The sequence below is a fragment of the Ciconia boyciana genome, chromosome 5 (genome assembly GCF_034638445.1).
Source record: "Ciconia boyciana chromosome 5, ASM3463844v1, whole genome shotgun sequence".
NCBI classification, from domain to species: Eukaryota; Metazoa; Chordata; class Aves; order Ciconiiformes; family Ciconiidae; genus Ciconia; species Ciconia boyciana.
The window spans coordinates 47,260,057-47,278,519 of record NC_132938.1 but is presented as its reverse complement, the minus strand read 5'-3'; the positions used below and the strand labels follow the sequence as shown (position 1 = coordinate 47,278,519).

General features: G+C 41.1%; 2 protein-coding genes across 6 annotated transcripts in view; one reads left to right on the top strand and one right to left on the bottom strand.

Annotated features, from left to right (window-relative positions):
* The window catches only part of FNIP2 (folliculin interacting protein 2), a 52,855-nt gene extending 48,132 nt beyond the window's left edge, over positions 1-4,723 (top strand). For all 5 annotated transcript variants that reach the window (XM_072861699.1, XM_072861695.1, XM_072861694.1 and 2 more), the window contains one exon: positions 897-4,723. In XM_072861699.1, the coding sequence (XP_072717800.1) occupies positions 897-975 (79 nt within the window). In that variant the 3' untranslated portion in view covers positions 976-4,723. The remainder of the gene's footprint in view (positions 1-896) is intronic.
* A 2,756-nt stretch (positions 4,724-7,479) lies between these two features.
* SPMIP2 (sperm microtubule inner protein 2) overlaps positions 7,480-18,463 on the bottom strand; it is a 35,362-nt gene continuing 24,378 nt past the window's right edge. The window contains 2 exon segments of the mRNA XM_072862462.1: positions 7,480-7,520; positions 8,023-8,177. Of these exon segments, the coding sequence (XP_072718563.1) occupies positions 7,480-7,520; positions 8,023-8,177 (196 nt within the window).

The window sequence follows — 18,463 nt, the reverse complement described above, 5'->3', positions numbered from 1 at the left end:
GTTCGTGCAGTTGTATCTTGAGGGAAGAGGAGTGCTCAAAAAGCAGATGTAGGAAAATAGACAGGTGTCCTGTTTGGCAGCTGTCTTCTAATAATAGTACTTGATTGGCATACAACCTTTAGGGATGCATCTGCTGACAGCAGAAGAGGGGGAAGGGGGAAGAAGTAAATACACATTCCCAAGAAGATGGTTTTTAGCACTGTAGGTAAAACTTAATTTATCTCTATCCAGACTGTTCAAGATTTCATGCTGAGGAATGTGGTTGTAAATAGTGAAACCCTGAAATAAGCACTTTCCTCAGTGTCTGTATATGTGTAAATATATATACACACACATACGTCCTGGCCTCTGAGCAGCTTTACATTGGAAATGGTTGGAAACTGAGCATTGCATTTGAGAGACATTCCTGGTACTGTTATTGCATAATAACTAATAATTCCAGCTTTTGGTCATTTTTTGGTAAGAAAGTGCTACTGTATGGTGAACTGAGTTATATTCAAAACATGAAATGCAGTCTTCCATAAGCTGATGTTTAGTACTTTCTTAAACTGGGCTTATGGTGCCTACTGACCGGTAAGACTACAAGCTAAGGCTTATGGTTTAGCAAATAAATAAAAGTTTTCATTTAAACCAAAAAAGATTATATATCACAAAATGTAATACTGCTATCTTTTGACTTAAATGGTAGCATACTTCTTGGTTTTAAACATTATTACCTACCTTTACTGGTATGTTATCAGTAATGGCAATAAATAATTAAACAATGAACTCAGTTATAGCAAGACACTTCCAGTTTCTTTAAAGTGGATGAAAACTACCCTCTTGTGTTTCTCTTCTTTTGTGAAGGTGACTGTATATTTTAAAGTCTGTCTCTTTTTTTTTTTTTAAATTTCTAGGATTGAATCCAATGACTTGCCTTTGTTGGCTGCTATAGCAAGTACTCATTCCCCGTATGTTGCTCAAATACTCTTATAAATTCAAATCTCAGGATAGTCATTCCCGTAAAGTAAAATAAAGAAAATGGGAATGTTGAATGAAGAACAGAGGTGCCAAACACTGGTAAAGGGGAACACTGAGGAAAGCAGGTGATGACTGTACATTCTACCACCTTCCGATTCTGCTTTCAACCGGATATTTTATCGGAGGACTTCAGTTTACATAATGTAAAAGGCATTCAGGTTTTTCTTACAATCTCACTTCTGACTTAAATCAAGAAAGTGACTGTATCCTTGCATTTTATTTTTATTCAAAGGACAAAAGTTAACACTATGTGGCAGACCAGGAGCTGCCGTCCAAAACGCTGCTCAAAACCATGAAGTAACAGTTAAAAGAACAAGTGGGTTAGAATGGATTTCGTAATACTACACTTGAGTGTGGTGTGGTGTATGTTTCTTTGCTGGGGAGGAGGAGGAGCTGTAAACTATGTATATAGCATTCCTATACACAAGTGTATTAGATGGGACATGATTTTCTTGCAGAGCATAAGCATGATTTTGTATAGTAGGACTGACCAGCTCAGAACAAGGAACCTGGATTCAGCAGCCAAATGTTATGTGGGAATGGAGGTGTGCATGAGGTGATGTGACTTTTCCCTTAAAGGACAAGGGGTTAAGCAAGCTGTGACTGCTTCTGTTTTAATGAGAAGGCATTCAAATGGGCCCATGGCTAGAAGTGGAATAGAATGGACTTCTGAGATAGGGATTTTGTGGGAAAGCCTTATGGAATTTCTGCTACAAGTTTACATTTGTTGCTGATGCAACTTCAGTAACTCTTTTGAGTTTCTGTATGACTGTAGTCCTGGGAACTAAACCTGTGTCTTGGTGTCATCAAGTATTACGATCTCCGAGGATTATGAATTTGACAAACTTCTGTATGATACCAGTGCTGTTAGTGCATGTCTGTGGGCACGTACACCAAGCAATTGGCACAAACTGAAGACAATCTTATTGGGGAAATAAGACAACAACCCCCCACCAAACCTTCAGTCAAAAGTATGACTTTTTTCCAGCTACTAGTTGTCACTCTAAGTAGGAATAAAAGAGGAGCATTGTTTGAAGTAAAATGAAATGTAGGGGGCGAACCCCAATATTTGATATTACTATGAATGTTTGCAATTACCCTTTTTGATTCTACAGAAATCTTGAACTATCATCCGGGTGCCTTTCCTTAATAGGTTAACTACTCTGAGACCAGAAACTACTTCTCCACTAGTTGATACTGGCCTTCTGTGTTTCTAGAAAGCAAAATAAAATTTTGTATTTTACTGTTTTCATGTGGTTGATAACATGAATGTAAAAAAAAAAAAATTACTTTTATTGCATAAAGCACTGTTAAGCTGGATATGAAACTGTGGACCAGACTGAGGAAAGAACAAAGGATCAAAACAAACATTCTTAAAGAAATGGAAAACTCAATGTTGGACTGTTCTGTTGTGAGCCAGCAGGAATGAGGTGTCTGAAATTGTCAGCTTGCAAGCAAAATGCTAGCAACACAGTTGCTTGGGAATAGTGAATTCTAGTAAGACTCCTGGTCACCGGTTGTGAGTTCTCCTTGTTGGTGATTACAGATTTTTAACACTGAAGGGACACACTTTTATTAAAAGTGTTTTTATTTCCTACTACCTTGATGTTTGGACTTTTCTACAGTAAACTTTCAATGATTTGAAATAATGAAATGTGCATATTGTGAGTTGTTTAAATGTGATGGGGGTCTTGATTAACCTTGTGTTGCTTTTTGAGGGAAACAGGTAGACTGACCTACTGTGAAGAGAGGTTGTTTTCAAGTGGAGGGATACTTTGTATTCTGACACAACGCTTCTAAAGCTGTCCTTATATGCTGGGTTTCTGACCTGACATTCCAGATGTTTCTTTTATCGCATTTTCATACTTGTCCCTAGTGTTCTGCCTAAAAAGGCTAAAATCTTTCTATGGTTCAGGTTTTCTCCTACTGCTTATAGTTAAGCAAACTCTTCATATCTTTCGTCTGTGAATCCTTCTGTCTGCTGGAAAGTAAACTTACCTCTGCATATAGCTGTTAGCAGATATCACTCTCTAGTCCACAAGGTTAAGACAAAGTAGAGCAAGTCACATATTCCTAAACTACCCCTGTGATGGAGAATGTGTGCGCACGCATGTGTAAGTCTATGAAACCGCTTCCCTGAGTGTATATAGAAGTCCTCATGTACTTTCTCTATTTCATGTCACTCTTAAATAGTAGCTGAGTTCTTTAAAAGTAAATTCCAGTTCTCTTAAAGTATTAGTTGGGATTTTATCTGAACAGACTCTGACAATTCTTCAGAAATATGTGCTAACATAGAAATATGTGCTTTTGTTATCATAGAGTGTACTAAGGAAGTCAAAGGTCAGCCAACATTCAGTGATTTCAAGGCTAATGCCATGATCGGTAACACCTGATTGTACTACATCAATGATTTAAAAAAAAAAAACAAACCTAAAAATCTGCCTTTTGGCAAGACATCAAATTAACCTAGGGGTGGCATGTAAGCTGATGGTCAAAAGCACTTGGATTTTCTTCAGCCCAGGCTAAAACTTTATAGTTCTTGCTGCTTTCTCTAACATTTTGCTGCTCTTCAGAATTTACATGAACTATCTTGTTCTCACAGTTTTAGTTTTGGGGGAAAGAAAATCCAAAATTAAAGCTGTTTATTACCTTTAAAAGGCTTTAGACTAAAGAAAGTTAAATACATATTTTCCCCTCCACCAAATGTACTACCTCAGTTGACAGGATTCCACCTTCTAGGGCTTTTTTTGACTCTAAGTCTTTAACTTGTTTTTGATAGCATCTTGCTGTTTATGTAAATTAGTGTGGCATGACAGGGCAGTAAGTATTTACAGATGTGTTGTTAGACATCTTTAGGGCATGTTTCTGTTTTTATTTTAATAGGATGAAAAGTGATATGAGTGTACAGATGTGTTTGATAATGTAGCTTAATTTTCAAATATTCCAAAGTTGTTTTTATCAGTATTATGTAGGTTTTTTGTAAACTTAAATACATACTTTATTGGTTAAGTGGGAGTGCACAGTCTTTCCAAAATCCCACGTAAATGCAGTTTACACAGTGCAATTTAAAGAATGTATGCTTCTTTTCAGGCAAGACTAAACCTTCATACACAGAGGGGAGGAATGAACTGCTAAATTGTAGTATTTAATCTACATGAATTCTTTAACCCCAAATGATACCAAGATCTAAACATTTTGATTTAAGTAGGTACTCTCTGAACTAATGTATACAATTTTCTGCCCAAAAGGAACTAATAGACACTGATTCTGTAATTCACATTTCTAATGGTATCCTCCAGAGTTATAGATTGATCTTCCACACTCCCTACTGTATGCATCTTTACTCTTAAAGTCAAAACCTCTTTTCAGACACACCAAACTTTTGTATATAAAGTTTACACAAAATTATCACTTATCCCTCAAGTAGAACTTCTACTTCAGTTAAAAGGACCCAAATCAAAATCAAGTCTGAACTGCTGAATATACTCTAGACTTTTTTTTTAGGTCAAGTGGGCTAATTTGACATACATAGCAGGTTTTCTATAGTAGAAAAAAAAATGTGTGTTGCTATTGCATGTTTGGAGAGCATAGGCTTTTTTAGGAATGACTGAATACCAATGTCAAACTACATGAGTTTTTTTCTTATAGTTGTTTATGTACGCTATCATTTTGGTCTATTTCTTTGCGGCATTTGGTGCAATAAACTTTCTGAAATGAACTTAAGTGGTATTTGGTATCTTCCTTTTTAAAACTTCTGAAATAGCTATTCTTGTTGTAGCTGAGATCTAATAGTGTGTGGACGTCTGATAACCTGTTAGTGGAGTAAGTAAATGTTGCAAGAAATGTCTAACAGGAAGGCTTCATAAAATTTGGAACCCAATTGAACACTATTAGCATCTTTGGAAGCTTTACCCCACTTATATATGTAAACAAGAGCTCTTATAGTGTGAAAACTAACTGCAAAAAATAATGGAAATTGAAGACACTGACTGTTGGAATAGGTCCTGTAGAGGTTCCACACACCTGTGTGGCTGGCACAGCTCAAGTGCATATGAATAAGAGCTATCTGGAAAATGTGTTGCTATTGCAGAATATATCCAATTTTAAAAATTACTCAACCTAACAGTAATGAGTGACACCTCATGTCCACTAGATTATGAATTGGCTGATGGACTTGACATGAATTAGTTTAAAATAAAGTGGTCTTCAGTTTGTGTCAAACTCTCCATGACCTGAATTTCTATTTAGTATTCTGCAACTTACTGGAAAGTCCTTATTTATGAAATAAAAACAGAGAAGAGATGATCAACTGTAGTTATGCTGAACATCTTTGAACAGGTCTGAGGTATAGTCTGATTTGTAGGGTGTAAGTACTTCTTAGCTGTAGACTGAAATGTTTGAGGTTTGCTTGTTGGTCAGGCTAATAAAGATTGGAAATAAAAGCGCAAGAACTTTGGCATCAAGGACTTTTCACAGTGCTCTGAGTACAGCTTCTGGCTTTCTGGTCTGGCTGCAGTAACTATCAACTCTGGAGCATTTGGAAATAAATCTACTTATTTTCTCACACTCAGAGGTGCTAAATGCTTGTGTGCACACACTTGAAGTAAGGAGAAATGTCTGTTGCATTCTCTACTACGACTCCTGTGTAATTTGTGCTCCTGTTAGTACTCCTGCACAAATGGTGACTTGTTACAGAGATTAACCAAATTTGGTGCTTAGGAGAATGAAAGGGTGTTTTTAACGTGCAAAGTATATCAGAGGATGGAGTGTGGTAACCTCTAACCTCACTCCAGCTCTCTTCTTGCCAAATTGTGTAGCTGCCTCCCTCTTTCTAAGTCTGTGCTTTCATGAGAAGGCTTGAAACAATTTAATAGCTAACCCCTATAACAAAGGGAAGACCCCATTACCCTGTCCAGTCTTTCCTCCTGTCATGCTAGCTGCATCTGCAAGTTGCTTGCTTGCTCTGTTGCTCACTGAATCACTCATATCCAGGTGCAGCATGTTTGCAGAAAAAAAGCTGCTGATGGTTGTCTGCTGGGTTAACAAGTTGAATTTTGCTCCAGTAAATGCCAGTGTAAGGGCAAGGGAAGAGATGGGACCCCCTCAGCTAGGAACGAGAGAGAAAAGGAGTGAGACGGCTCCAGCTCCTGATGTCTTTGATACTTGTGGGTCCTTGGATCGGCTCAGTGGTTTGTGCGGGGCAGCAGCCTAGGCTTCCACCCAGGCTTTGTAAGACTCCATGAAGCTCCTCTGCTCTGACTTCACTACTTTTAAAAAATTGTAGTTAAGCTGTTGGCCATATCAAGTGGTTTAGCTTTTTTCTAAAGGTCACTTGGCCAATCTCTTTCAGAATTCATATGATTGGGACTGTGACAGGTTAGCAAGAGGCAGATGCACAGGCTGACTGGTGTAAAATGGCCAAGCACTGGGGAAGGGTGGAGACCTGTATTAATAAATACTTACGTGGTATGGCCGAGAGGGCTGCCACGGAGCTTTTAAAACTGGCAGCTGCAAAAGAGAAAATAATACCTAGATTTGAAAAAGTCTCAAACTCTGCAGTCAAATTCTGTGATTTGTTCAAAAGATGTGACTTGAAATAATACAAATATTAATGGTGAACAACCGATTTAACTGTTTTCCGTCTTATATAAATGGCAAGGACGGTCACAGAACCAGTGAAGAGAGTCTCTTCATATGTAAGGAGGAGTTCAAGGCTACAGCAGGCGTAAGTAAACATGAACTATATCACAAAGTAACTAAGTCTTGTGCCAAAATTCTGCCAGTCTTTCTTCCTCCTTTTATCTCTAAATGAAAAAGTCATATAACATAGCAAAGCTTTCTGCTGATCATCCATGCACCATATTCTTTGGTTTTCTGTACATAGACGGTTGAAGAGAGCATGACTGAATATATGAAACAGGATTTTGGACATCAAGGACATGCAGCTGAGTGACAAACCATGAGACTGTGACCTATAAGGCTTCCGATCCCATATAAAATTAGCTTAAGTGGCCACATGCTAGTAATCCACATGCTGGAAAATGACTCATAATAGTCGCAGTCACTTGTCTGTCTGGCACAATCCCAAAGCTAAAACAGTTTAAGCAGTACAAGTAGAGTAGCATCTTGTCTCAAAATCCTAAAGGTCAACACAAGGCCAAAGGGCTTAGGAGTGACAGTCAAGCACTTAAAAATAAATATAATCTCATAAACTGGATTTCTTCCGCTTGGAGCTACAAGAGAGATTCCACTGTGATCTGGTAAAACGGTGTTTGAGAGAGAGCAGAATCCCCTGAGGAAGGAGTTTCCCACCAAGAAAGAGCTCCTGCTCCTATGGGCAGAGAAATGTTTGCGGATGTGGACATATGAAGTGATACTTAGGTCTACTTGAGAACTTCCCAGGGAGTGGTTGTGCTATCTGATAAGAGTGCTGTGGGGTCAAGGCCTGGGATATTTGGCTCACAAAAACGTTTTCCCTTCCATTAGATTGAATTCCAACCCTGCATATAACAAAATTGTTTCAAATAGGTCCTTAAGTTTAACTACCATTTTAGCTTTATTTTATCTACCTCATCTCTTTTTCCCTAGGCAAAAGGAGCCTGGGGACTTTTCTCCTCTTTTCTCTGTGTTACTGTCACATAAATGTTTTCATTTTTCATTTTCTACAGTATTGTATCACCTTTTTTCTTTTTGAGATGTGCACAGGCCCTGTTAACCTTAAGATGGACAAGTCTCCTAAAATTGTTCACTTTAGCTTTGAAAAATATAGGAGTTTTGAATTGAGCATTTTTTGTTGAACTATTTCTGATTCCCTAGAACATGCAACTTGTTTGACCTTGAAACACAGCCGCACCATGAGCAATGTGAAATTAAAAATCACATTTCCAAACCATCAGCTTCTCCTGCCTTCTCTAAGGGACTGGCTTGTGTAAAGGCACTGCAGTCGTGGTGCAAACGCTTTAATTCTTCAGGTTTGTTTCTAACAGAGAAAATATATCTTACCTTTTGATTTGGGAAGCAGAGGTGTCTGGGATGCCTGAATCTTTGCAGCCCATTTGCTGCATGGGTGAAGACAGCCTTTGTAGCTGCCCATGTCCCAGCTCAGCCTGGGCCTTGCATGGTGGCCTTGTTGTTCAAGAATATAGGGAGTGGGCTGCCTTGTGCACAGATAAAAAAAAGTGGGATTAGTGCTGAGGGAGGGCTAACTTTTTTCCTTTGCCCCGCTCTTTACCATAATTGGACTTCTGGCTGTCTCCTGGCAGGGTTTGATGTCCCTAACGTGAACTGAATCTGAAGGCTTGTGGAGCAGGGTCCTCTGCATGCCTGCCTGATGCGATTCCCAAAGTGAGTGATGAACCGACCTATGTCAGTGCAGTACCACTGGGGACGTAACTTAGACACCAATGTTCCAAGTGACTTTGTCAGGCCTCTGGTATCTAAACCATTTGTGTTAGACCTAGCTATGGCTACACCCTGAAGGTAGACAGCTGCCTCTGGTTTTCCATGTGCCATTTTCTTCCCACAAGAATGCAGTAGCCTCTCCTGTTGCTCAGCAGTGGGTAAACACCAAAAGCAAGAGATGCAAAGCTCATTTGTAATGTTGCTAAATAAATTCTGGGTGTCATAGGTAATTCGTTGGCTAGTGGGAGCGGTCGGAGGAGTAGTTGAGCATTATTATGTGCTTGAATTAAAGAAGGTCTGAAGAAGACCTGGTGGCTTCCCAGATGTGAGTGCCTATGCTCTTAATAGACGAGGAAGCTGGTAACTCAAGAACGCTGTTCTCATCTTCAAAAGGCTCCTGTCCTGAGCCTTGTGATGTTTAAACTACAGTGCTGCTAAGGACCTAATCCAACTAGTTCATCCCTGGGATCATACTAAACTTTACAGGAAAGCTGACTTGCCTCCTCCTCCCCTTGCTTCTTTTTAAATTAGTAGTCTCTGCTTTTCTTCTAAATATATGAAGCTTTTTCTGCATGTCTATTTTTGTGGCCAGCAACTGCTCTGCCAGCCCTGGTGAAAGCTGGTATGGACTTTGCGATTTGTTCTGAGGAGATTTCACTTTGGTCTGGTCAGAGAGCTAAAAGCTGGGTGGTCCCATCCCGGGAGGCAAAGCACTTGGAGCAGGGGTCCTAGAAATCCCTGTCCTGATGAACCTGAGCGGCAAACTGCACCTGCAGGTCATCTCGCTGCTGGTTGCTGAGTATCGCTAAGTGTCACTCTTTCCCCAACAAAAGGAGACTACTCTAAAAAGCATGTAACTACGATTTTGCACACGGATGAGCCTGTTAGCGGTCTGGGGTGAAATCTGGCAGCATCAGACTGCGCTTTGCATTGTAATGCTTCCAATAGTTTGATGATGGTTGGCTGCCAACATGCACACCACTGCCCTTTTTCTCAGAGCTGTGATGCGGAGCTGGGTTGCATTGTAGTTGAGGTTGAAACATGACTGTGAGCTTTACAGTCTGGAGGACTTGCTCGAGTTAGACGCAGTTTTACGTGCTCTAGGATGATGTATAGCATAGAGCATCCTGATAGCACAGCTTGGCAGTGTAGCACTACACAGCAATACTGAGATCATCTCTGGATTCACTAAACCTGTCTCTAGTCACTCTGTAATGCATCTTAATCTCAGTACTGTGCTGAGTTAACTGCACTGATTAACCATTCCTAATTCTTGATTAAGCTTGGCTGGTGGCAGGTCAGGAATTTCACCCTGTGCCTGTGGCTCAGCATAAAAGCAGCTCCTGTTTGTTTTCTCAGCATTCTGGTAATTATCGCCATTCATTACAGAAGGATGAGGCGATTGGCCAAAGGTATGCAGGGAGGCTGCGGCAAAGGTTAGTACCTGATCTTCTGAGTCCTAAAATAACGCCTTCGTCATTGGACAGTCCTACCAGCCAAGCTGGGGTGGGGGGATGCATACACCTCCCTTTTCCCTTCCTGGCAATTGCTTTAAAGAGTCAGAGACATTGTGTCTGGCATCCAGACATCTGCCTTTTGGGAAAGAAAAAAGAGAAAGAGAGTTATCTCATTCTTATATACTGCCTCGAAAGCTTATTGCGTACAATTGCAATTGTGCCTATAAGGATAGTTTAGCTGAAAGTATCTACTATACGGATGCTGCCAAAGAAATGTATTCTGGTTTTCCAAACACCTGCTTCTTTGCTTCTTATGCATCTTTATTTTTTGGTTGGGATGCGTGAATGATGTGGGGAAAAGTAACTCATGACAAGCTGCTGAGCAACACTTAGTAAGAAATGGCAGGAGTCAGTAACCACTCAAGAGAAGTGCTAGTTTTCAGAAAAATAAAGGCAGAAATGAAAGATCAAACTTGTCTCTGAGTGAGTTTCTTGTTTGAGGCAGTGGGAAGGTGTTACAGGCAAGCATGTGGAGTGTACAAGATGTTAACTTACTGCTTCACAGAAACAGCTTATGCACTAGCTTTTACACATTGGCGTGCAGGTATCTGTAATGAATGTTCTGCTGTGGCAATGCAGCATCTTTGTGTCTGTCTTTTAATATAGAAAATAGTGATATAATGCGGTTTTGCTCTGATGTACGCATTTCTGATGTGAGCTGAAATACTGTAACCAGTGTTATGGCTTTAAACTATCTGAAAGGACAGGGGCAGGCGGAAATAGAAGAAGAATGAGCAAAAAAGTAAAATTATGGGTCATAAATGCCACTTGACTCTGTAACAGTGTCTGTTATGAGTTCCTGATTCAGTCTTGGTGCTGCTTACTTTAATCCATGTGGTGGGAATCAGAAGATGAAAAGCAACCGTGACCAGACAAGATGTGACTGTCATTCTGTAAGGGGATAAATTGCCATGGCAATCCTGGCTGCTGTTGTTGGGGAGCTGGCTGATTTTGGCCAGCTGCTGGGTAGCTGGAGGTGGTGGCTCCCCTTGAGGATAAGGTGCCTTTTGGATAATTAGGCAAGCATGCAAACTGTGTCTCAGAACAAAGGATATGAAATGATTTCTTTCTGCTGCTTGAGATTTTAATGACTTTTGTAAAAATGAGTGGTTAAGAGGCACCACTGGTTTCTGAAGGACAGCAAATCCCAAACTCAGTTGGACCCTGAGTTTTTCCTACATGCCAAGGGAAGAAATGCAAGGTTTGACAGCAAGAGAAAGAGAAGACTAGGCGCCTGCTATGGGAAGGAATACTGTTTATAGAATCACAGAATGGTTTGGGTTGGCAGGGACCTCTAAAGGTCATCTAGTCCACCCCCCCTGCAATGAGCAGGGACATCTTCAACTAGGTCAGGTTGCTCAGAGCCCCGTCCAACCAATAAGCACATTGGTTTGATCTTCGTGCTCATCGGATGAGGTTGGGTCTCGGAGCTCGTCACCCGCGTGTGCGGTGCACTGCCAGTGCAAGGGAGGTGGCTGCAGCAGGTGAAGAGGACAACAGGGCTGCCCCTTTCAGCGTAGTTCACTTAAAGCAGGGGTGAAATGGGAATCCTGGGCAGGGTGGTTTCACAGTAGTTAAGCCAATCTACTGCCGATCACTTGTGTTTGCTGGTGGAAATCCACCTTTACCTACCTGCTTGCAGTAGGGGTCAGATGAGAGCTACTACTGATGCCTTGAGAATCCATAGCCAGATGTTGAGGATGAGAGGGAGAAGCATGACGCCCCTTCCCAGCATTGCCTGCCCATTACTTCAGCTTAGCTGTAACATGAAAACTGCACCCTGAAGGATCGGTGAAGTAACAGAGCTACAGCTGGCTGTAATACCGAAACGTGTGTTTTGTGGGACCGGTGCCAATTCAATTCTCCTTTTCCCCAGCTGCAGTTAGCGTAAAAGCTTGTTTCAGATTGCTTGCCTAGCTCTAGATTGGCATCAAATAGCTCAGCATTGCAGACCTATTACCCTTCACGGTATGTCGTATCGGAACTGATTGTTATTCCACCGAAGACTGTCTAAGGTAACCTAATGAAATATATCCTAACTGTTCCCTTCCTCACCACTAAAGCCCCCTGTGAGGGTCACTGTCATTATTTCTGACCTTAATAACACTCTAACAAGAGGAGTAACTCCTGGAAAAGTGCAGAATATATTAATTCTGTTTCCAGTTTGTAACTCTGCTTCCTGACCATTACAGAGAATCAATAGGGACATGGGACTGGCAGTGGGCGTCAGAGGGAGCGGGACCCAGCAGTCCAGCCGAGCATCTCCCACAGCTGTGAAAGCTGTAGAAGGGCATCGTGTAGCTCTTGTTTCCTTCAAGATTGGAGTCCTGGTTCTGCGTGAGTTATGACCACAATTGTTGGTGCTCCCAGCACCGGCAAAGCAAGCTGCTGATAAATCAGGTGCAGTAGCAGCAGCTGCAAAATTGCTGTCCTGCTGGCTGGGGAAAGGCAAAGTCATTGGAGAATTAAGATGATCTGCTAAGCATATTTTGCGCTCAGAAGGCAGCTTCGTAGGAAGGAAGGAAGACGGCACCATATAAAAGTTTTTCTAACTTCCGCCGGAGCTACAGCTGTTGTTTTTCAGGCCTAATATTCCTCCACGCAATGAACTGCCCCCACTCAGCTTCTTCAAATAGGATCAAAAGGGTCAGCCGGAAAAATCCGTAAAGAGGTGGAACAATTTGAACAAGAATGCAAAGGCTTTGAGGAGTGGCTGCTCGGAAATCAAGGTCAAATCATGCCTTAATAGCTAAGAGTACACTCCGGAGTTCAGACGTCTTAAATCAGACCCTAACAGTCATCACTGGGTAGAAGACAAGAGTCCACATCTCTTTTTAAATTCCTGTCTAGTGCATGGAAAAGTGGCTGTATGCCGCCAACAGAGAATAAGAAAATGTTGTCTTCCTCTTTCAAAGCTTTTTGCTGATGTGAGGTTGAGGCTTCACACTAGCCATTCTATAAAGAAATCAGTAGGGAACCCCAAAGTAGTAGTAACCACTCAACCTGTGCTGTGTTCGGGACATGGGAGTCCCACTGGACTGGGACTCGGTCGTCTTGTTAGTTTAGACAAAATTATACTAATGATATCAGCTTTTAAATTGTTTTTCAAACTTGTACTTCAGTGTAACTTTTCCTCAGTTATTTTGGTCACGTGTCCCTCTAGTTCATGTCTTGTGACTGCTATAGTGTTATTTGTACCTTTTGCAGTGTATTATTTCAGTTATACGTTAAGTGTAGCAAATCTTAAGTTTCTGTAATTTCTTTTGCAGCTAACTTCCTTTGCCCAAGCTAACTGGAAGCTATTAAAAACTTGCCTTAAAACCAGCAACAGAAATAAAGCTGCCTTCTGTATTTCACTCTTGCTGGCACCCAATGCTTCCTGGTGCAGTAAAAATTCAATTTAAAATTACCTGTAAATGTGACCAGCTGCACATTTGAACTTTGAAATGCTAAAACTTTGAATTAAAAGCATTTTGTTAGTGTAACTCTGATATCATGCCATCTTCAGAAATAGCTCAGAGCTAAAGAACCCAGCAGAAGTCTGTGTTGCTGAGCAGCTGACTTCTGCCTGGTCAATACAGAGTACACTTAGGTAGACCTGTAAGACTAGTTCTCTATGCGTTTCTCACTCTAGAGGTCATGAGCAAGACCTCACAGGCTCTGAAATCAAAAGACGGGACTCTTCTAAATCAGCTCTCATGAGGCGGGGATGCCCAACCACAGCTTCTGTGTCAGGATACAGTTTTCTCTCGCGTGCTGTGTCGGTGTCTGCAGGGCTGCAGCAGAGCTCTGGGCTTAGGCTTGGCCTTTCTCTCTCAGGTCTAAAACCAGACTGTGGGCTACCAGCAGTGTGGCCCGTTGTAAGGGTGCACGTGTTCGTTTCCCCTGTCTGACCCCCAGATGAATCCTCCTCTCTTGCATTGGCAACGCTGTGCTCCCTTAGCACAGAAAAAGGCAACCCTACTGCAGGCGAGCGGGTGGTGGCTGCCAGAGGCACATGACCCAAGCAGTGATTTAGTCCTTTAACTTGACAGATCTAGGCTCTTTCACCATCTCCGTCTGCCCTGGGATTGTGAAACCTCTTAGCACACTGCAAAATTCCTCAACAATAGTAATTCCTCTTTCCCAAAGGTATAATAAGGTGAAAAGCTGGCCCCTCAGCCTGCGGTTCAGCATAGCTTCCATGAGGCTACAGGGCAGAGCACGTGGCCAATTCATTTCTCTTTCACAAGACTGTCTGCGCCGCAGTACAAAAGTGCGTTATCCCCAGGGGCTGGCCTTGCTGAAGTTAAACACGTGCCTTCCTTTATCAAACTGCTTTCTGCAATTTCTGCACGTTTCACAAGACTGTTGAGTTACTGGTGAGTAAAATTTACAACCAGAAACCTTGGCCCCTTTAGAAAACCAAAGAGGAGTTGCAAGGCATTGTATGCGTTTCAAAAATTAGTTTTTAGGTGTTCTGACACACAAGTTTAACTGATGCTGATGTCAATGATTTTTTTTTTTAATAAACTCTTTGCAGCTGAAAAATATGATCACTCCAACAAAACAAAAAGCTTAACCTGCAGAAATGGAGCGTCTGCAGGCGGCAGTTTGGCTGTTTAATAAACTCCCTCGGCTAACAGCCTGTATCTGTGCTGTCTTAGTATGTGAAAAATGTGCTCGGTGCCACAGTTGATGTCATGAGCCCCAAGCTGATAGCTGCTTATGGCTTCCAGCTGGGCTGCTGAGTGCTGGGAGGCACCGCAAGCCAAGCAGATCCCGCTTTCGGTGGAAGCGGCATCCAAAACCTACCTCATTTCCAATGTCTCCTGACCCAAATCCCTGATTAGTCAGGAAAACGTTGACCTTCTCTGCTATAGCTCAAATGCAGCAGCTTTCTGTTCATTTTTCTGAGCCCCCCTCTTGCTGATTGCTGCAGTTGGCTCAGTTCAGGCAACCTTTCTGTGGTGACACAGATAGTTGGTGTCCACTATTGCAGTTGAAATCTGTACTATTGGAGAAGATCTGATGTGAAGCTGGCTAAGAGAGAGGGGCCAAATTGAGGAAGAATTCCTGTTCTGATGAGAGGAGAAACTCCAGGGGGATGTTTAATTGCTGCAGATCAAGTGATATTAACAGTAAAGTTTTTTATCCTTTGTGTTAATAACAAAATGTCATGCTGCGTGGACGTGCACTGATCGAGTTACTCTGTTCTTTTACTGGCCAGAATTCTTTCTTTGCTAACCCTACTCTCTCTGTAATATTTCTTCCTCCTGTTCATCTTGGCATATCTAAAATTAGATGACCAGCTTTCCTGGGCAGGCACCTGTCCCTGCTTATAAAGTTTCTGGTGTACTATTTGAAGGCCACAAATAGATCAGTTAGCCCTTTCCCTTACTGTACAGTCTCAAAAGGGAAACTGCTGAGACAAGATCTTTCAGGAATGTAAATGGCTCCCTTTGTCTATGCTACAAATGAAGAAACAAAGATAAATATCACCCACGGGTGACTCCTTTGGAGACTACTCAAGTCCAGCCAGATTGCTTTGGTTCAGGCATTCCAAGCCAACACTGTTTTCATACCTGGATTAGGAAATCGGGGATTTAACTGATGAACATGATGCATGTATTTTCAACAAATCACATATGTATTAGGGGTTCATCTACAGTACAAGGTTTGGGGATTACTGGAGTGCTTCTCCCTGGTCTGGAGGCTGAACTGAAAGGCAGAAGACGACCAAGGGTGAAATGCAGTTTTCCAGGCCAGGTGATGTGAAGAGGGCAGTGTGCTCTGTGACCCGCCTGCGAGCGGGGTGTGCAGCTGAGCAGAGCTTAGCATACGTGTTTGCACACGCAAGTTTTCAAGAATTCTGGCTCTTCTTTTGTGGTGAATGCTCTTCGCTCACCTTTTTCACTTCAGACAGAATAATTCCCGATGTTTCTGGTTTTTCTTCTTTTGAGGTAGGTAATACACAAGCCATGGTGGCACATCCAGGCTGCAGTTTCAGAAAAATTGCTTGAATTTAATGTTGATGAAAATCTGATGTTCCAACTTTGAGTCAACGCATCATGTCAGGCTTTCAGCAGCATTAACTTGCCAATGCCTACAATAAAATCCTTAGCCATCTGGCTATCCTTAGCCATAAAACAAACAAAAAAAAATCTCAGCTACTATCCAGCCCTAAACCTGTTTTCTTACGGAACCAATCTGGATGTGTCATATGCCATTTAAAAGCTCATATCAATAACAGAATTATAGTCAGTGCTTTTGTTTGAATATTTTGCCATTTAGAGCACTAATTTTCTCTCAAAACTTCCCTTGAGTAAGAAAGCATAAATTATGATTTTTTTTTTCTAAGTTGCATGGATAATTGATGTTTAAGATGTGTGTAGGCAAAGAAGCCCGTGTGTAACTGATAGGAGGAAGACTATATATCCACACAGCAGTTATTATGTAAGGGGACCAAAATTTCTAGGTTGTCAACTCTGTTGATTATTTGCATTCCTCCTGTGCTTTGCCCAACAGTCAAATCTGATTGTCTTTTAATGCTGCTACAGTAGGGATTTTTTTATTACGTTGAAAAAAAGAAAGTAAAATTACAGTTGCAGAAGGCAACGTTTAAAGGTAGGACATGAGGGGAATGAGAAAGCATGTTTTTCCCTGTTGGGTTTTGTAGCTGTTTGCTAGACAGCAGAGGTATGTTGAGGCTCAAGAGCTGTCATTTCATTGTCAAATTCTGAAACACCAAGTGTGAGAAAGGACTGATTAAAGACTTCTTCAGTTCCCACCTCTACCTCTCCAGCTTCTGCCTTTGTCTCCTCCTGGCTTGCAGCCTTTTCCCCCATCTTCTGCTCCCGCTGTTGGTTTTGGGCTCTTCTGCTCTCGTTTTGGAGATGGCAGTTGGATCGTTTTCCATCTTTACAGCCACCTTCTCTCACTTCGTGTTATTTTCATACCTTCTCATCTTTAGACCTGTTCTGTCTTTTCCCCGTTCAAAGGACGTGGAGCACATGCAGTACTTGGGATATTCACTGAACTTAGATGACAAATTGTTATAGATTGCTTCTGAGAACGATGAACTGCTTGCCCTGAGCTGTAAGGCTTGGTCAGGTGGAAACTGCAAAAGCACGACCTCATCATGATGGCAAACTCAAGGAATTTCAGTTGTCCTTTCTGGAGTTACTAGGTGTGAGAGCTAACAAAACCCATTCCTTTTACTTGTTTTCTATAATAAAGGGAAAGCAATGTACTTTTCCATTCCCCAAATTCTGAGATAAAGGTGATCTGTTATAGCTGAATCTTTTAAAAAATGAGACTGCCCATCCACTGTCAGACATTTTAATTGAATGGGTTTTTCTGGAAAAGATATAAATCACCAAAAAGTAGTTCCTTAAAAAGGAATCATAATTACAGGTGCCACTGCCTCTAATACTTGACGTACAGAAACCTGACTTACTTTAAAATATCACTTAGGACAAAAAAAGAGAAGAATGAATATCATAGGCAGTACTGTATTTCTCCCTGTCTATCTGGACTGATGAGTATTCATCTTTTTGCTTGGACAACATTTTAAAAAGACAAAAATTTAGCCAATACAATCAGCAAAATTCTCCTCCTTCATTAACTAAGTGCCCGAGAGACAAATGGACAAAGAGCTAGGCTCTTCTATTCAAGAGGAGGTTGCAGATTAAATGATGCAATAAATTTATCCCTGGGTTAAAAGTTAATTTTCTTCTAGCATAAAAATCACCTTTCAAAGATGTTGGAAACTTTACAGGATGCAGGCTAAAATGATAGGAAATAGCACTTTAGAGCTATGGATGAGATAATGCAGAAGTGGTGTATATCTATGGCAGTGTCCTTTACACCGTCGCTGGAAACAGACTGCTATGGCTGCAGTCATTTAGGTGGAGAGGAGAAACTCCCTGAAATGGCAGTTTGTCTTAAATATTTAAAGTTTAATATCAAGTAGCTGTCTTCTAAATAAATGCTGTGGAATGTTGTGCACAATTAGATAAACTGCCAAAACCGATAGTTACTGTTTTTTCTAAGATTATTGTTTTTTCCGATGAGGCTCTTAACAGTGCATTTCCCATATATTATCCACTTTATGGAACTGTACGTCTTATTTCACATGTGCCTCATTTTAACTATTCAGTAATATGTGTTTTTAATTTATGACCAAATATTTCAGCATCTGAGAAGGTAGGTAAATACTATTTGTCTCATTTTTGTAGCTATGGCGGCTAGGGAATAGACAAATCAGTGCTTTGTGATATGATATATTGGCATTTTGCTTGTGACTAGCAGCCTCCTCAAAACTGAAAGCATGACCTTTTGTGAAATGGCATTCTTTTATTGAACAAATGTGTTTTTAATGTATTCCGTTATAGCTGTTTGCTGTTGTGATTATATGAAATTGAACTGCCTTTTGCAACAGTGAAGCGGGAACAAAGGGACTGAGCTGGTTTTGACTCTTTATTCTCTTCTGCAAATCTGCAAAAGGATTTGTTGTAGCCTGTGCAAATCAGTTGCTGCAAATA